At 42.9% G+C, this 18,768-nt stretch overlaps 1 protein-coding gene across 4 annotated transcripts in view; it reads left to right on the top strand.

The window, feature by feature from the left end:
- The window catches only part of USP4 (ubiquitin specific peptidase 4 (proto-oncogene)), a 46,124-nt gene that overhangs the window by 9,014 nt on the left and 18,342 nt on the right, over positions 1–18,768 (top strand). For 3 of the 4 annotated variants that reach the window (XM_012655256.1, XM_012655116.1, XM_012655323.1), the window contains exons 3-9: positions 960–1,090; positions 2,650–2,776; positions 3,401–3,546; positions 3,677–3,738; positions 12,160–12,300; positions 13,101–13,218; positions 16,330–16,503. In XM_012655256.1, the coding sequence (XP_012510710.1) occupies positions 960–1,090; positions 2,650–2,776; positions 3,401–3,546; positions 3,677–3,738; positions 12,160–12,300; positions 13,101–13,218; positions 16,330–16,503 (899 nt within the window). The remainder of the gene's footprint in view (positions 1–959; positions 1,091–2,649; positions 2,777–3,400; positions 3,547–3,676; positions 3,739–12,159; positions 12,301–13,100; positions 13,219–16,329; positions 16,504–18,768) is intronic. The other variant, XM_012655180.1, reaches the window with a different exon arrangement.

Below are 18,768 nucleotides of genomic sequence, written 5' to 3'. Positions count from 1 at the left end.
CAAGCGATCCTACTGCCTCAGCCTCCCAGGTAGCTGGGACTACAGGCATGTACCACCATGCCTGGCTAATTTTTTCTGTTTTTAGTTGTTTGGCCAATTTCTTTCTATTTTGAGTAGAGACGGGGTCTCGCTCCTGCTCAGGCTGGTTTCGAACTCCTGAGCTCAAACAATCCGCCCTCCTCGGCCTCCCAGAGTGCTAGGATTACAGGCGTGAGCCACTGCTCCCAGCCTGTTTGCTTTCTTAATAAATCTTTCAGGGGAAGATGATGTCTGACTTTAAAGTGGTATCATTAAGAATACGGTAAATATTCATGATTAACAGTTTTAATTGTGGAATCTGGAAGCACTTTGGAAATGTAAATTGGAGTTTTTCTGTTTTATCCTGTCTTCTTCCAATTACAGAAGAAATAAAGGTTCCTGATAAAATGTTGAGAAAATATGGCTGAGGACAAAGAGTAGTCAGGTCTGCTGTGTGTTATGGCCAGTGACAGAATTTTGGAATTTTGTACCTGTTCCTGTAAATACTTTTCTTATTTCTGAAAAATACTTAAGAATCACGGCCGGGCGCGGTGGCTCACGCCTGTAATCCCAGCACTCTGGGAGGCCAAGGCGGGAGGATCTCTTGAGCTCAGGAGTTTGAGACCAGCCTGAGCAAGTGCGAGACCCCGTCTCTACTAAAAATAGAAAGAAATTAGCCAGACAACTAAAAATCTATTTAGAAAAAATTAGCCGGGCATGGTGGCGCATGCCCGTAGTCCCAGCTACTCGGGAGGCTGAGGCAGAAGGATTGCTTGAGTCCAGCAGTTTGAGGTTGCCGTGAGCTGGGCCGGTGCCACGGCACTCTAGCCCGGGCAACAGAGCAAGGCTCTGTCTCAAAAAAAAAAAAAAAAAAAGAATGATGTAAAACAGCCATTTTGGGGGATTAAAGTAGTAAGTTATATGCTGTTTTCCTTTTTCAGATCCTGAGAATCAGACCTTGAAGGAACACTTAATTGATGAACTAGACTATGTACTGGTCCCATCTGAGGCCTGGAATAAATTGCTAAACTGGTATGGCTGTGTAGAAGGCCAGCAGCCCATTGTCAGAAAAGTGAGTATGTGAATTGTCACAAATGCTGGTCAGTGTCTGCAGGTGCTCCCTGGGGAGTATTGACTAGTGTTGATTTCCTAGGAAAATGAACACACGTAAGGTGCTTGAGGCCTTGTTTCTGGTTCTCTTTAGAGAATCGTAGTTGTGACTGGTGGTAAGTGAGGCTGCTCACCTAGGATATTACAGTGAGTGGCCTCCAAACATCAGAGCTACCCAGTGCTGCCATCAGTGCACTGTCTGGAAAGCTCTATGAGAGAAAGCTCATTTGGGGCATATGGACATACAGTAATTCCTGCTTCTTTATCTTTATCTTTAAACTTTTCTGGTATCTCTTTTTCCCCATCCTTAAGAGTCTTTAATTACACTGTTGAGTAATTAGTTTGTTTTTTTTTAAGGGGACAAGGTCTCGTTCTGTTGCCCAGGCTGGAGTGTGGTGGTGCAATCATAGCTCACTGCAGCCTTGAACTCCTGAGTTCAAGTGATCTTTCCACCTCAGCCTTCAAGTAGCTGGGACTACAGGTGTGCACCACCATGCCTGGCTTTTTTTTTTTTTTTTTTTTTTTTTTTTGTAGAGGTAGGGCTCTACCTGTATTCTCTAGTCCTCTAGTTTGACAAATCCTGCAAGGCAGGTATCCTGATCCCTGCTTAGAGATGAACAATGACTTCTGTTTTGTGCAGTGTCTGGCCTATTGGGCAAGTTGTGCCTCTTCTGGTAATTAGTTCTGAATTAATGGGTTAATTAGCTTGTGAACTTTGGGTAATGACCATCTGGTGGTTATCTCAGTGCTTTATTGTAGATATGATAGGTAATTTTTCTGTATATTCAGGCATGTATTTTAAGGGGAAAGAGTAGTCGATTAGAGTATACTTTTGCTAAGTCTGAAAGAAGACCTTTCTGTTCAAAGCTGACCTTCTGAGACCTACCTGGAGGCCCTATTGTCTCATTAAAACCAATAAGGAGGCCGGGCACGGTGGCTCACGCCTGTCATCCCGGCACTCTGGGATGCCAAGGCGGGTGGATTGTTTGAGCTCAGGAGTTCGAAACCAGCCTGAGCAAGAGCGAGACCCCGTCTTTACTCAAAATAGAAAGAAATTAATCGGACAACTAAAAATATATAGAAAAAATTAGCCGGACATGGTGACGCATGCCTGTAGTCCCAGCTACTCGGGAGGCTGAGGCAGAAGGATCCTTGAGCCCAGGAGTTTGAGGTTGCTGTGAGCTAGGCTGACGCGATGGCACTCTAGCCCGGGCAACACAGTGAGACGCTGTCTCAAAAAAAAAAAAAAAAAAAAAACCGGTGAGGAATAGGCTTCTCTCTGGTTCTTTTAAGATGCTCTTGCTCGTAATGAGTGGATAAAAGGTTTTTAAACTCTTGGTACAGGCACTGGTGGCTTTAAAAACCTGTGCTTCTGATCCCCTGATTACTGAAGGAAACTGATTATCATGAAGTTTCTACTCATGATTGTCATCAGTAGGTTTGCTACTGGTGAGATATGTTGCTTCTAAGACTGCCCAGGTGTGGAACCATGGCACCTTCACCCCTGCCTCTTGTTCGCAGGTCGTGGAGCATGGCCTGTTTGTCAAACACTGCAAAGTTGAGGTGTATTTGCTGGAACTGAAGCTCTGTGAGAACAGTGACCCCACCAATGTGCTGAGTTGCCATTTCAGTAAAGCAGACACCATTGGTGAGCACCTGGACTGGGGTCCCAATTATTGGGTGAGAGAGTACAGGGCATTGTGGCTGATGGGAAGGAAGCTGGGGTTCCCTCTTCGTATTTTCTACACAGATCTTCTCAGGCTGTGGTTGCCAGTCCTGACCTGGGAGTCTATTCCCTGAGGATTCTCGTGAAGAGCCAAGCCTGGGAATCATGTTTTATAGAACACCCAGCGTGGGCCTTGCCCATTTGTCATGTGCTAATGAAGATGAAGTAATGCAGATTCAGAGAAGTTAAAAAGTAACTTATTAAAAAAATCTCAGCAAGAAAGTGGCAGAGCTAGCTTTTGAAACCAAATCTGTCTTAAGTCCAAAGATAAGCTTTCTCACTTTCTATGTTGCTTCTGTGCTATAAATGGAAACCACATCATGAGAGAAGAAGGATAGGCAAAGTTTCTGGGCATATGAATGCAAAAGGATGCCCATGGAAGACGATTGGCCTTAGGGGTTATCAAGGGCCTGAGGTCAATCAGAACTTTTGATCCAAAGCACCTGTGGGCATCCAAAAAGGAAGGAGGGTGAGCATTGGTTTTCTATGGCTGTCTTTAGCCTGGCATCTGGAGAAGGCCCTGAGTAATGTTTCTGCCTTCTTTAGCGACCATCGAGAAGGAGATGCGAAAGCTGTTCAACATCCCTGCAGAGCGTGAAACAAGGCTCTGGAACAAATACATGAGCAACACCTACGAGCAGTTGAGCAAGCTAGACAACACTGTCCAGGATGCTGGGCTATACCAGGGTCAGGTAGGAGGGCCCAGGCCATGCCCCAGCAGGCAGCTCTGCCCAGGGCATGTGGTCACATACCATCTGGTTCTAAGCATGTTGGATGTGCAGTGGTTTGAACTCTCCTGATTTAGTTTCCCCTTTCACTCAGGTGCTAGTCATTGAGCCTCAAAATGAAGATGGCACGTGGCCCAGGCAGATCCTGCAGTCAAAGTAAGTGAACTTTATCTCCCTTGTGTCTGGGCTCATTTGTGTAAGAGATGGTCTTTCCTGAGGCAGTTACTTGTACTAAGAAAAATTGTTCTGAATCAGATGAAAAAAACATACTCAGTTTCATATCCAGAGTCCTCAATCCCGGATGAAGACCCCGGCCTCTGGTAAACAGCATGCCATCTAAGGGAAACCTGTCAGGGTATCTCAGCAAGGTGGTGAGCATCTCTTTGTTGAGAATGAGAGGAGGAGGAAGACATCTGAGGGGCCAGGATCTGAGATTGCTGCTCTGCCAAGAGCTGGCTTTGTTATTTGTCAACTTCTTTCATTTTCTCCACCTGTAGTTAGAGGCTTTGATGGAAAAGAGGAGGGCTCAGGCATGGGGTCTTATGTATGACTTTAAGAAGATAGGTGGATTCCATCCCACTCTATCCAGTGGCCATTGTTGCCCTTTAGCTTGCTAGGGGATTTCTTCAGTTACTAATCTTGGACTCTAGGTGCATCTGTCTGAGGAGATGTTTATGTGGTATGTGGAACTGTGCATGTTTTTAGAAGGGGAAAGAAAGAAATAATAAATATTCCTTATAATGTAAATTAGGAAAATCATGTCTGCGTTGCAATGGTTATGGGGACAATGTTGGACTCTTCCCTTTTTCCTCAGTCAGGCTTTGGACTGTGACCATTACATAGTGATGGGCCCATAGCTCAGTTTGAGAACCATGAAAATTACAGGCCTTCTCTTGAGAAGCATGCATGAAGACACAACATTTTGCAAAATTTCAGGGGTTTCATAGACCCTCTGAAACCCAGCCACAGACTCCAGTTTAAGAAACCTTGGTCGCTGGTTCCTGACAAGGTGACAAAATATCTGTGGTAGGTAGAATAATGCTCCCCCCACCAAGATGTCTATATTGTAAAACCCAGAACCTGTGAATATGTTAGTTTACATGTAAAACCCAAAACCTATGAATATGTTAGTTTACATGGCAAAAGGGACCTTCCAGATGTGATTAAGGATCTTGAGACAGTGAGATTGTCCAGACGGGCCCAGTGTAATCACAAGGGTCCTTGTGAGTTAAAGAGGCAGGCAGGAGAGTCACACAAAGAGGTGTGAGGATGGAAGCAGAGTCAGGGTGATGAAATGTGAGAAAGACTCAACTGGCCATGAGCCAGACAATACAAACAGCTTCTAGAAGTCACTAAAGCCTTCATGAAGGAATTGAGCCCTGCCAACACTTCGATTTTAGTTCATAGAGAACCATTTAGGATTTCTGATCTTCAGAACTGCAAGATAATAAATTTGTGTTGTTTTAAGCCATTGAGTTTGTGGTAATTTGTGACAGCAGCAATAGGAAACTAATACAGCCCAGACAGCCATCTCCTTCTTGGAACTGGAAATGCCATAGAACTAAGAGAAAATAACATAAAAGCTGCAAGATCCCCCCAGGGAAACAAAAGGTGGTTGAATCGCAGTCTGTGAGGTAGGTTGGTAGCTCAGAGCAGTCCTGGCCAGGGGAGACCATTTTAGTTGTGCCTTTTTCTCTTCTCAACATTGCTTCTCCCTATTCCCCCCACACTAAGAGGCTTAAGAGAGTCTAGTGAAAGGAGAGAGCTTTTGGAAAAGAAGAGTGCCTCATTGAGATTACCTGAGATTAGAATCTCCTGGTAAGATATGGCCAATGGGGAGTGAGCCCAGAGTGGAATTCCTGAGGTATATCGCCCTTCCTCACTACCCCACCTAGTGTTAGACACTGATGTAGGCACTGGGAATACTGTGATGAAACAGATAATCTCTTTATCTTCGAGGAGCAGAAAAATACATAAATAAGAAAATCATATGTGTCCAATGTTTATATATAAAAATGGAAAAAAATCAGGGAGAAGAATTAGCAAGTCCTGGGCTTTTGGGAAGGGGCAGATTTAGACAGGATAATGGGGAAGCCTCACTGAGGTATCATTTGAACACGGTCATGAACAAGATAAGGAAGTCAGCAATGAGTGTGATACTTAATGAAGACAATAACATTGTACGGTAGAAGTGACAGTAGCCACAGAAGTCCTGAGGCAGAAGCATGCCTGGTTGAAAACCAGAAGAAGTTTGTTGTGGTTGGAGCTAAGGGGCATGATAGGAGGGTGGGGGAGGATGAGGCCCAGGAGTTGAGGAGGTGGTAGGCCCTCTGGTCCTTGTGAGACTCAGTTTCTAACTTTGCCTCTATGTGAGGTAGGAGCCTGTTGGGGGGTACAGTGAATGGAGCAGCAGTGCCATCTCATCTGGTAAGCAGCTCACAGGGAGTCAGAATGAGAGACTGACAAGGGTAGTCAGCATAAAAGGAAAATGACAAATTGAAAGCTGGTGCTAGTTGGAGCAGAATTCATGTTCCTGGAATCACAAGAGGATGGAATAAGCATAATAAATATTGTCAAGAAAATGGGGACATGGATACATGAAACAGGAACAAGTATGTAAACTTGGAAACAAAGAATTCAAAGGATGGGTTGAGTAGCAGAATGGCTGAAGACTCAGTGAACATGGGCTGGTTGAATTCTAGAGGCATTATGAAGGGATAAAGAGATGGAAGATAAAAGAAGAAAGGTTGTGCTGTGGAGGATATCAGGATCCATATTTCCATATCAATATATATCTGTATGTCACTATCAACATAATAGGGATTTCAGAAGCAGAAAGGAAATGACAGGACAAGGGGAAGAAAATGTTAGAAGAAATACCCAAGAATTTCTCAGAAATCATAAAAGATCTGAAATTTTTTTTTTAGCTAAATTTAGCAGTGGGGGTTGTATACCAACTTTAGTGACACTAATATTAATAGGTTCTGATAACCCACTACCATCAGACCAACCATAAAGATCTTAAATATAAAGAATACCAAACATGACATATCACCGGAACCTAGACACAGTAGGGTGAAATTAACAACAAAGATGAAGAGAAAATTCCAAATCACTTTAAAAGAAAAAAATCTCTTATAAAGGAATAAGAAGCAGATTGATATCAGACTTCTCAATAGCAACAATGGATCTAAGGGATACTTTTTGAGGGTCAAAAGCAGTTTAGAAATTTATATCCTGCTTCACTATTATTTAAATGTAAAGGTGAAATAATTTTTATGTTCACAATGTCAAGTTCAAAAAAAAAGTAAATAATTTTTCTCTGACAATGTTTTCCACAGAGAACGCCTTTATTTTTTATTTTATTTTAATTTAATTTATTTTTTATTTTATTTTTTTTTTTGAGACAGAGTCTCCCTCTCTTGCCTGGGCTAGAGTGCCGTGGTGTCAGCCTAGCTCACAGCAACCTCAAACTCCTGGGCTCAAGCGATCCTTCTGCCTCAGCCTCCCGGGTAGCTGGGACAACAGGCATGCGCCACCACGCCTTTTTTCTATTTTTATAGAGATGGGGTCTTACTCTTGCTCAGGCTGGTCTCAAACTCCTGAGCTCAAGTGATCCTCCCGCCTCGGCCTCCCAGAGTGCTAGTATTTCAGGTGTGAGCCACCTCGCCCGGCCCACGCAGAACTCCTTTAAAAACCTCTTGGAAGAAGTACTGCTAGAGTCCGGGGGCATGCAGTAAAATCCATAAGGTGTGAGGGTGAGTACACAACTAGTGAAGTGCTAACTTGATCAGAAAAGCAAGGACCTTAGGACTTCAGAGTAAGCAAAAATTTCTTACAGAAGACACAGCGACACCAACTATAGAGGAGGAAGTGGATAGAGTTTTAAATTAAGAACGTCTATACATCAAAGAGTAAAAAGGCAAGCCACAGAGTAGGAGAAGATATTTGCAATATATATGTCTCATAAATTACTTGTATCCGGAATCTCAAAGAAACCCCTACTGGTTAATAAGAAAAAGTCAGACAAGCCCACTAGAAAAAGAGGCAAAAAAATGTAGAATGATATGCATATTCTGCAACTCAGTGATCCTACTCCTAGGCATACAACCAATAGAAATATATCCCATGTTCACTTGACCTGTTCAAGGATGTTTGTGATAGCACTGCTTGTTATCATTGCAAACTTTGAAGCTAACCCAGATGCCTGCCAACTGTAGAATGGATAGGTAAATTGCAGTATGTGTACACAGTAGAGTTCTGTATATTAGTTCACAGCAACATCAAGTCTCAGAAACAGTGTTGAATGAGAGAAGGTGGACACAAAGCAGGGCATACTATATGATTCTGTTGACATAAAGCTTAATAACAGGCAAAATTAACCACTGGGGTTCAAGGATAGTGGTGACTTTTGGCAAAAATTGTGACTGAAGGGAGCATGAGAAAGACACCCGGGGGCCTGGTACTGTCACTTGGTCTAGGTATCAGTTACACAGATGTATTCACTTGGTACAAATTTCTTGATTTTTGTACACATGAGTTGGGTACTTGTCTATATAATACTTTTTTTTTTTTTTGTCAGACAGTCGCACTCTGTTACCCAGGCTAGAGTGCCCTGGCATCAGCCTAGCTGACAGCAACTTCAAAGTCCTGGGCTCAAGTGATCCTCCTGCCTCAGCCTCCCTAGTAGCTAGGATTACAGGTGCTCGCCACCACACTGGGCTAATTTTTTGTTTCTATTTTTAGTTGCTCAGCTAATTTTTTCTATTTTTAGTAGAGACGGGGTCTTGTTCTTGCTCAGGCTGGTCTCGAACTACTGATCTTAAGCGATCCTCTTGCGTTGGCCTCCCAGAGTGCTAGGATTACAGGTGTGAGCCACCTGGCCTGGCTGGTACTTGTCTATATAATACTTCAATAAAAAGTTTAAAAATAGGCTGGGCGCAGTGACTCATGCCTATATTCCCAGCACTTTGGGAGGAGGCAGAGGTTGGGAGGATCACTTCAGTCCGGGAGTTCGACACCAGCTTGGGCAATACGTACCTACAAAAAAAAAAAAAAGGTTAATAAGATAATCAAGGCTTAAGAAAGCATATTCATAACAATCCAAAGGTAAATTCTGGGTAATCCCAATGTGGAAGACAGGTGAGGGGACGGGCGGTAATAAAGAGCAGAGAAACATGAGAATGTCCTGAACTGCTTCTCTCGTGGGACAGGAAAGGTAAATACAAGTTTAATTTATTGGGGAAAATAAAAATAGCTAAAGCTCCTAATAAATTAATGAAACAACTAGTAGAAATATAAAACTAGAATTTATAACTTTGAAACACGTGGTTTCAGTTGAGAAAGGTTTGCTGGCAGGTAACAAAGACCTAAAAATTAGTGTGTTAAACAAAATGGAGACTTACATCTTTCTAAAACAATTTCTGAGGTAGGCAGTTAGTGCCAGCTACATTGCATTATTCGAAACCTAGCTCCTTTGTCCTATTGTTCTATTGTGTGTGGCTTCTACTTCTAAGGTGGCCACCTTCTGGTCCAGGGTGACTTCTAGAGCTGCAGTAATTAGACTTGCATTCCAGTAGCTGGGAGAGGGAAGAGGGAAGGAGGGCATACCCCTTCCTTTTAAAGACATTTCTCAGAAATTATATATCAAACCTCCCTTTTCATCTCTGGCCAATCATATGACGATACCTGGCTTCCAGGGAGGCTGGGAAATGCCTTTTAGTAAGACTGCATGGTGTCCAGCCAAGAGTTGGGATTTTTAAACTAAAAAAGAAGGGAAGAATTGCTATCAGGAGACAACTAGCAGACAATCTGCAATAGGAAATTTAATGGAAGGCAAGAAAGAAGGGGGAAAAAAAAAACTACTAAAAAGTACAGTAATTAGAAAACTTGAAATAAGGAGACTGAATTAAGTTCAATTAAGTCTAATAACAATATTAGAATCACAGTAGGTAGGTGACTCACTGACCAAAAGACAAACTTGGCCAGGTGTGGTGGCTCATGCTTATAATCCCAGCACTTTGGGAGGCTGAGGCAGGAGGATCGCTTTCTTTCGACCAGAAATGTTGTCTCTTAAAAATTGACAGGTCTTGGATATGTGTAATGGTTTGTATGGATTTTTGCCCTTTTAAGCTCAAGGCAATAGAATAAATCACCAGTGAATATAGTTACTGAAAAGGAGAGTATCAGGCTATATATCTTGATTTTCTGTACCTCAAACTTTGAACTGTCCTGTAATACCTGTCTTTAGTCCCAAGATGACTGAGTATGCCATTGCATATCAGCATACTTTCCTGCCTTCATAGGAGGCTGGGAAATGACGTTAGACATCACATTGACAGGCCTGAAATGCATGCTTAAGTTTCCTGTGTGGTGGAAGAGAATGGCCTAGACTCTGATGAGTCTCACTTAATGCAGTTGCCTGAGTTCTTGGACTCCTTTGCAGTGTGAGGATGAGGCTGTGTGAAGCAAATTCTCTTCAGGATTACAGATGGTGCATTTCCCCATGGGAAGGTGAGAGGTGGGGGAGTCCTCTTTCCCTCTCCCTCACTGTGACCTCAGTGTGGAGGAGAACTTGGTCCCTGACGCCCACTTAGGTCCCTGGATAATTTCTTGATGTCTGCCCACTGCTGGTGTGGGTATAGGATCATACCTTATCTTTGCTGCCATGTTTCACTTTCTTCTCACAGGGAAGCCTGATTGAGATCAGATCCCACGAAGCTGGGTACTGTGCTGGGACAGCACATCTTCTCCATCATTTTTTGTATTCTAAAAATAACCCAGTATTCTAGAAGGAAAGTCACAGTTCCACATATTCGAAACAATGCAGAAGGATTCACTTTCTTCTGTATGTTCTTTCTTTTCTTTCTTCTCTTTCTTTCTTTCTTTCTTTCTTTTCTTTCTTTTCTTTTCTTTTCTTTTCTTTGACAGAGTCTCACTCTGTTGCCCGGGCTAGAGTGCCGTGGCGTCAGCCTAGCTCACAGCAACCTCAAACTCCTGGGCTCAAGCGATCCTCCTGCCTCCCGAGTAGCTGGGACTACAGGCATGCGCCACCATGCCCAGCTAATTTTTTCTTTATATTTTAAGTTGTCCAGGTGATTTCTTTCTATTTTTTTAGTAGAGACGGGGTCTCGCTCTTGCTTAGGCTGGTCTCAAACTCCTGAGCTCAAACGATCCTCCCGCCTTGGCCTCCCAGAGTGCTAGGATTATAGGCGAGAGCCACCACGCCAGGCCTTCTATATGTTCTTACGTAGATTCTAGTACATTGATTAAATTAATAGCAATTTAAGATTTGGAGCAATTAGGCCTTTAATTAATTAATTAATCAGAAAGTAGGAATGAATCTAAAATAAGAGTCTGTGAAAAATATTGAAATGTGAGTTTGAAACAGAGAGGTTACTCACATTTGGCAAATTTGAAGAAACAAAAGTAATTCCCTGGGCCGGGCGCGGTGGCTCATGCCTGTAATCCTAGCACTCTGGGAGGCCGAGGCGGGCAGATTGTTTGAGCTCAGGAGTTCGAGCCCAGCCTAAGCAAGAGCGAGACCCCGTCTCTACCAAAAATAGAAAGAAATTAACTGGACAGCTAAAAATATATATAAAAAAAAAAAATTAGCCGGGCATGGTGGCACATGTCTGTAGTCCCAGCTACTTGGGAGGCTGAGGCAGTAGGATTGCTTGAGCCCAGGAGTCTGAGGTTGCTGTGAGCTAGGCTGAAGCCACGACACTCACTCTAGCCAGGACAACAAAGTGAGACTCTGTCTCAAAAAAAAAAAAAAGTAATTCCCCTTGAATGGCATAATGAAACCAAATTACCATTTTTCTGTTCTAGTGTCTTTATAGCCAACTATTTAATTTGTGTCAAGCATTTTTCAAGAAAGCCATCTCTTATTGCCATTTTTCCTATGCCATTCACTGGAAACTCTTAAAATTCAGGGAAGCTTATGATTTGTAAATCAAACCAGGATGCCCTTAAGATCAACCTGGTGGTTTATCACACTAGAGAGTCAGTATAGGCCGGGCGTGGTGGCTCACACCTGTAATCCTAGCTCTCTGGGAGGCCGAGGCGGGCGGATTGTTTGAGCTCAGGAGTTCGAAACAAGCCTGAGCAAGAGCGAGACCCCGTCTCTACTAAAAATAGAAAGAAATTAATCAGACAACTGAAAATATATACAAAAAATTAGCCGGGCATGGTGGCACATGCCTGTAGTGCCAGCTACTTGGGAGGCTGAGGCAGGAGGATTGCTTGAGCCCAGGAGTGTGAGGTTGCTGTGAGCTAGGCTGACGTCATGGCACTCACTCTAGCCCGGGCAAAAGAGTGAGACTCTGTCTCAAAAAAAAAAAAAAAAAGAGTCAGTATATGACCATGTGGACTAATGAGACAGGAAGACCAATTAGTTTCTTTACTCTTTCTTAAATAAAAATTTATCTTGAAATAGCATGAAAACAGGTTTTTTGCAATTTATTTTAAGTAACTGAATATGGAGAATGTTTATTTCTTGAGAAGAGACCTAAGGCATTAAATAGGGCTTGCTCTTTGCAAAAAGTCAGTGGCATTGTTTTTGCTTCTCTCTCTCAGATCAAGCACTGTGCCTAGCAGAAATTTTACTACCTCTCCAAAATCATCAGCAAGTCCCTATTCCTCAGTGTCTGCCTCTCCCATTGCAAATGGTGGTAGCACTAACACCTCTGGGATGCACAGTTCCGGTGTCAGCAGGGGGTAAGAGCAGGCCTTTCACTTTGCTTCCCTTCCCTGTGAGTCCTTTCCCAGGATATACCTGGAGAGCTCATTTGCTGCTACACTAAGCATAGTGGAGTAGAGTTCCCCACAGGAACGTGCTGCATGTGGTTTCTCGCTCCATTTCATACCCATGGGAAAGTGTGCTTCCTGTTTCTGACCTGCGCTGCTTGTCTTCCTGTGAGCTGATATTTTCCCCACAGCTTAACTCACTGGTGGTCTTGGGTCGGGGGGTGTCACTGCATTTGTTTGTGAAGGGATGGGCTGGCCATATGACAGAATAACTGTGAGGGGACAGTTCTCAGCTGTAGATGGCCATGATCATTTCTCCATGTGTTTCAGGAGCACCTGCCACATGGCATAGACAAGGTGGAAGAAGAAATTGAGGCAAGAGTGTGCGTGACCACTCAGGCCCAGTCAAGGCTGGGTGTGGCCTGGTGGGCAGTGGCAGATATAAGCTCTTGATCTCAGTAACTAAAATGTTCTTCCCTAAAGTCACCTGGCAGTCTTCTGGAGGGATACAAAATTAGCATTTGGCAAAGCCTAAGAGAGGAAAATTCAAATAGCATTTCTTTCCTTAAGGGTGTTGCTTACCAGCTGTTAGCACGTCAAGTCAATGGTGGGGGCAGGTATGGAGGGCTGGAGAGGGGAGTAGAGAGAACTTGCATCATGGGGTTACTACCAGACATGAGTTCTGGAAGCCCCAGAAGAACCCCAGAAGGCATCCTGAGGACATGTGTGTAGCAGTTGCTTTTATTGTTGATGTGGGTTGTGTTTTCCAGTGGATCTGGCTTCTCTGCTTCGTATAATTGTCAGGAGCCCCCATCGTCTCATATACAGCCTGGACTCTGCGGACTTGGAAACTTGGGGAACACCTGTTTCATGAACTCTGCTTTGCAGGTACAGGGGAAAGTGCCATCCAAATAGCACTGTCTTGAGACTTGGGTGGGAGAGGCCTGCAAAGGTGCTGGGTGGATCCTCTCCCAGGAGTCTCCCACCTGCCCCCTCTATTCCTTCTGTTTTTTCTTTCTTTTTTTTAGCACCCTTAGTCTGTTCAGTTTCTACTCCTTGTTAGTGTGTCAGTGATCTCTTGGCTGGTACAGAATAGCTTCAGTGTTTGTGGCCCCAAAATGTCTTCTAAATCAGTTTTATGTTTGGTTTTACAGTAAAAGCATTGTGAATTTTGTTTACAATTGGGGTATGATCTACATAGAAAGTACTGAAGTACTTGCCTGGATGGTCCCTGATGGGATGAGAAGAACTAAAGAGTAGCTGATGCCAAGTTAAATTATGTCTAGCTGAAAGCTGACTACCTTTCCACCAAAAATATTTGTCTTACCCCATGCCCCTTACTGAAGAAAATCCTAAAATCCTCCCTTTGAAATCTTATTTATTCATTCATCAAATATCAAACATTATTCATTCATCAGATATATTGTGTGACAGCACTGTGATGGACATGGGCTACAAGCAGTTAGAGTCCAGCTTCAAAATTAGGAAGGCACAATTCTCAAGACTGCTCTCACTTCCGAAACCAGCTACAAGTTTGAAGGTTCCCAAGACCACCCTCAGTTTTGATAATTTGCTAGAAGGGCCCAAAGAACTCACTGAAAGCTATTATACTGATGATGATGGTTTATTGTAGGGAAAGGATGCAGATTAAAGTCAGCCAAGGGAAGAAGCAAATAGGGCAGAATCTAGGAGGGTTCCAGTTCATTCATTTGATGAATGAATAAACAAAAATTCAAGCTTCTATTGTTCTCTACTTGTGGAGTCAGAACTTATTACTTTCCTGGCATTGAGATGTAATGATATGCATGGAGTGCTTACAGCCATGGAACCTCACTCAAGCTTTGATGTCCAGAATTTTATTGGGACCTCGTTACATAAGTATGATTGATTGATTGCGCAGGTGGACTGACCCCATGTGACCCAACGTCCCTGCTCTAAGTCATATTATTGGTCTTTCTGGAATGGCTAGCCCTCACCCTAAGAGTATACAGGTGTGTCAGCCTCCCCACCACCTCCAAAATTATATTATTATTTTATCCAGTATGACCTAAGGCCTACCAGGCAAACAAAGACACTCCTATCCGGCATAACATTCTAAAGGTCAGTAGATTACTTCCCAGAAGCCAAGAGCAAAAGCTAGACCTTTTCTTTGGCCAAGACAAAATTCTTTACTACACATGGTGACTAAGTGGTGAGCAATCAGACATGCTTTGTCCTCACAAGACTTACAGTCTAACTTTGAATTTTCTTAGAGTATGAGAGAAAAGATAAAAGATTTGTTAAAAGATTAGTTAATGCTTTGGTTTGGAAATAATTTTTCTTTACTGGTGGTGAGGTGGGAATAGCCTAGTACTGAATAAAAGAGACCTGAGGTTTGACTTTTCATGGACAAGTTTTCTCAACTCTTTGGGCCCTCAATTTTCCTCATCTGTTGAGTGAGGATAATAATAATGAGGAGTTCATAGCTCTAGATGTAAATATTCAGGGGAAAAAGGTTAAAATTCGATGATTTATCTGTCTCATGATGCTAGGAAAAGAACAAATGAAACCCAAAGGAAGCAGAAGGAAGGAACTACTAGAGATAGGAACAGAAATGAGTGAAATAGAAGATTTTACAGTTCAGCCAAATACGATCCTCTGAAAAAACTGGTAAAACTGATAAGCCCCTAGGAAGAATAATCAGGAAGAAAAGAGAGAAAATACCAATGACTAATGCCAGGGATGAGTAAAGGAGTATCACTATAAATCCTATAGACATTAAAAAGGTTACTAGAGGATAGTAAAACTCTTTGTATGCTTTTTGACAATTTAGATGAGATAGATGAGTTTTCTTGAAAAGCACAATTTATCCAACTCACACAGGAAGAAATAGAAAATCCGACTAGTGCCGAGTTTGTTAAAGAAATTAAGAAATTAAAAGCCTTACAGCAAAGAATATTCTTGTTCTGGATGGCATTACTAGTGAATGTGCTCAGAGATCTAAGGGAGAAATGATACTAATCATATCCAAACTCCCATGGAGAAGAAAGAGAGACAGCTCCTCAAATCATTTTTCAAGGCAACATACTCTGATACCAAAATCTGATAAGGAGTTTTAAAAAAAGAAAGAAAAAAAAAATGACTGTCTTCCTTTGCTCCTTCTCCACTCCCACTGCTTCACTTGAACAGAAAAAAAAAAAGAAGACTGTCATATCTCATGACCATAGATACACATAACCTGAATAAAATATTAGCAAATCAAATTCAGTGATAAAGTGATAACATATAACCAAATGAAGGTTGTGCCAAGAGAGTTAGATTGGTTTAACACCTGAAAAATTAGTCAGTGTCATTTAACGTAGTAACAGAATAAAGGAGAAAACTATCTGATTATCTCAATAGAAATGCAGAAAAAGCATTTGATAAGATGCAGTGCCCAAATTCATTTTTGAATTTGAAGGGTTAAAATTAGTATACACTTGTTTAATGGTATTATTTATTGGCCTCTGTACTATCTAATTATTATTATTATTACTAATTATTTACTATTACTATTTACTGTCTATTATTTATTGGCTTCTGTACTATCTAATTATTTCTCCTCCCCTCCCCAATGTTTTTGCTCTATAGCAAGACATTTGCCTTCAACTTATTTATATTTTGTCTTCTCATGAAACATTGGAATTTCCCAGTCCCTTCCATTAAGAAAAAATTATCTTAAAAATTATTACCTTCCATTGAATAAAAAATTATTCAGCTTTTGCCCTCAGGTAGCAGAGACAAAGTCTTAGGCAGTGCACATGAGATCCTCTCAACATTTGTCCCTATGAGGTTCGCTGCAAGGGGTCCATCAGCTTGGTATCCTTGAATGCATGCCTTACTGTTGTTAGCCTTCAGAAAATCTGCTGAGTGCCTCATTTTGTTGGGGTTGACCCTCAGTGGCCCTTTAGAACTTGGTTTATCTTGTAAATCTGTGTGCTCCCTAGAAGGGGTGTATGCTCTGATCATGTTCTGTTTCAGTGCCTGAGCAACACCGCACCACTGACCGACTACTTTCTCAAAGATGAGTATGAAGCTGAAATCAACAGAGACAACCCTCTGGGGATGAAGGGGGAGATTGCAGAGGCCTACGCAGAGCTCATAAAGCAGATGTGGTCTGGAAGGGATGCTCACGTGGCACCTCGCATGTTCAAAGTAGGTTGAGATACATACAGGTTGAACATCCCTTATCTGAAATGCTTGGGACCAGAAGTGTTTTGGATTTCGGATTTTTTCAGATTTTGGTGTATTTGCATTATACTCACTGGTTCAGCATCACTAATCCAAAATATCCAAAATCCAAAGTGCTCCATTAATTATTTCCTTTGAGTGTGTCATCTCAGTGCTCAAAAAGTTTTGGATTTTGGAGCATTTTGGAGTTCAGATTTTCAGATTAGGGATACTCACCTGTACTTCCTTTTTCTTGTATGAGGAGAATGGTTTAGTATTATGATCAGGCATTCCTTTACTTGCATTTTGGGATTAAGATGGGGTCTGAGACTAAAAGCACCACATTGTCAAACCCTTTTTTTCTGTCATGCAGTCAATTTAGCACAAATATACACTTATCTTTTTCTTTGGTGGGGGGGGGACAGGGTCTCACTCTGTTGCCCGGGCTAGAGTGAGTGCCGTGGCATCAGCCTAGCTCACAGCAACCTCAAACTCCTGGGCTCAAGCGATCCTCTTGCGTCAACCTCCCGAGTAGCTGGGACTACAGGCATGCGCCACCATGCCTGGCTAATTTTTTCTATATATTTTTAGTTGTCCAGCTAATTTCTTTCTATTTTTTTAGTGGAGACGGAGTCTTGCTTTTGCTCAGACTGGTCTGGAACTCCTAAGTTCAACGATCCACCTGCTTCAGCCTTTCAGAGTGCTAGCATTACAGGGATGGGCCACTGCGCCCAGCCTACATTTATCTTTTTTTAAGCGCGCGCACACACACACCCACACACACACACACACACACACACACCCACTCCCCAGGGTTTCTTTGTGTCGCCCAGGCTGGAGTTCAGTGGCACTATCATAGCTTGGTACAGCCTCACGGGCCTAGGCTAAATTGATCTTCCCGCCTCAGCCTCCCGAGTAGCTGGGACTACAGGTATGCACACTATGCCTGGCTAATTTTTTTTTTTTTCTTTAGAGACAAGGTCTCACTATATTTATTTCCCAGGCTGGTCTTGAACTCCTGGCCTCTGGTGATATTCCCACCTCGGCCTCCCAAATTGCTGGTGTTGCAGGCGTGAGCTACGGCACCCGACCCATTGTTGTCTTAAATGTTCTCAGTGCCCACCTCTGGGCTGTAATGCCCCAGAAGTCATTTGTAAGCTTGTTAGTCAGAATGCTGTATTCTGTGGTGGCAGTATTTATATGGTCATTGTCCTAAGCTAGGCTATAAAAATTCAGTTTAGGCCGGGCTTGGTGGCTCACACCTATAATCCTAGCATTCTGGGAGGCCGAGTCAGGAGGATTGCTTGAACTCAGGAGTTTGAGACCAGCCTGAGCAAGCACGAGACCCTGTCTGTACTAAAAATAGAAATAATTAGCTGGATGTGGTGGCTCATGCCTGTAGTCCCAGCTACTCAGGAGGCTGAGGCAGGAGAATCACTTGAGCCCAGGAATTTGAGGTTGCAGTGAGCTGTGATGATACCACTGCACTCCACCTGAGGTGATAGAATGAGACTGTGTCTCAGGAAAAAAAAAAAAAAAGTCAGTTCAACTTTCAGTATCATCTGCCAGCTATTCCCAGATTTTCTGAGCCTGGATCACCTACATCCCTGTTGTTTGAGTTGGCCCCACTAAGTTAGGAACTGGGCTGACCATTCTTAGGAAGGTGATGTGAGGGGCAGTTCTCACTGGGGTTCTTCAGCCAGGAAGATTTGGGAGGTTATGGGTGGGTAAACTGCAGTGGGCACTTGGCGCAGCTTGGGCTTTCCATTCCCCTAAATGTTTTTTCCTGCCAAGGGGGAGGTGCTTTGCTTCCATATGCTGACATCTGAGAAATCCTGTTTAGCCTGCACCTCTGGGGTTTGAGGAGCCTCTATGAAGCATGTGATAAGAAAGATGTGTGTATTTGTGATTCAAAGAGGAGTCAAAGACTCCGAACCAGAGAAGAACATTGTGGAAGGATTCATGTCAGTATTTGGGTGTGGCTACTCAGGGTGCCACCCTTGCTCCCTAGTGGTTAGGGCGATGGCCCGGGTTCCAGGTCCTTTGTTTTCCTGGCTCTCTTGTGTGAGCCAGCCTTCTCCCTGGTGGGAACCACTGGCCTCCTGCAGGTTCTTCAGGAGTTAATCAGGCTCCTCTGCTAGGTGGTATTCTCTTTTACTGCCTTGCTGACTCTGCAAAGCTATATTTGATGGCAATTTCCTGTTTGATTTCACTGATTCCTTATATATTGTGCCTTCGGATGCTGTTGCT

This window comes from Propithecus coquereli, unplaced genomic scaffold (genome assembly GCF_000956105.1).
Source record: "Propithecus coquereli isolate 6110/MARCELLA unplaced genomic scaffold, Pcoq_1.0 Scaffold1, whole genome shotgun sequence".
In the NCBI taxonomy this organism is placed as follows: Eukaryota; Metazoa; Chordata; class Mammalia; order Primates; family Indriidae; genus Propithecus; species Propithecus coquereli.
This window is presented reverse-complemented; position numbering and strand designations above follow the sequence as displayed.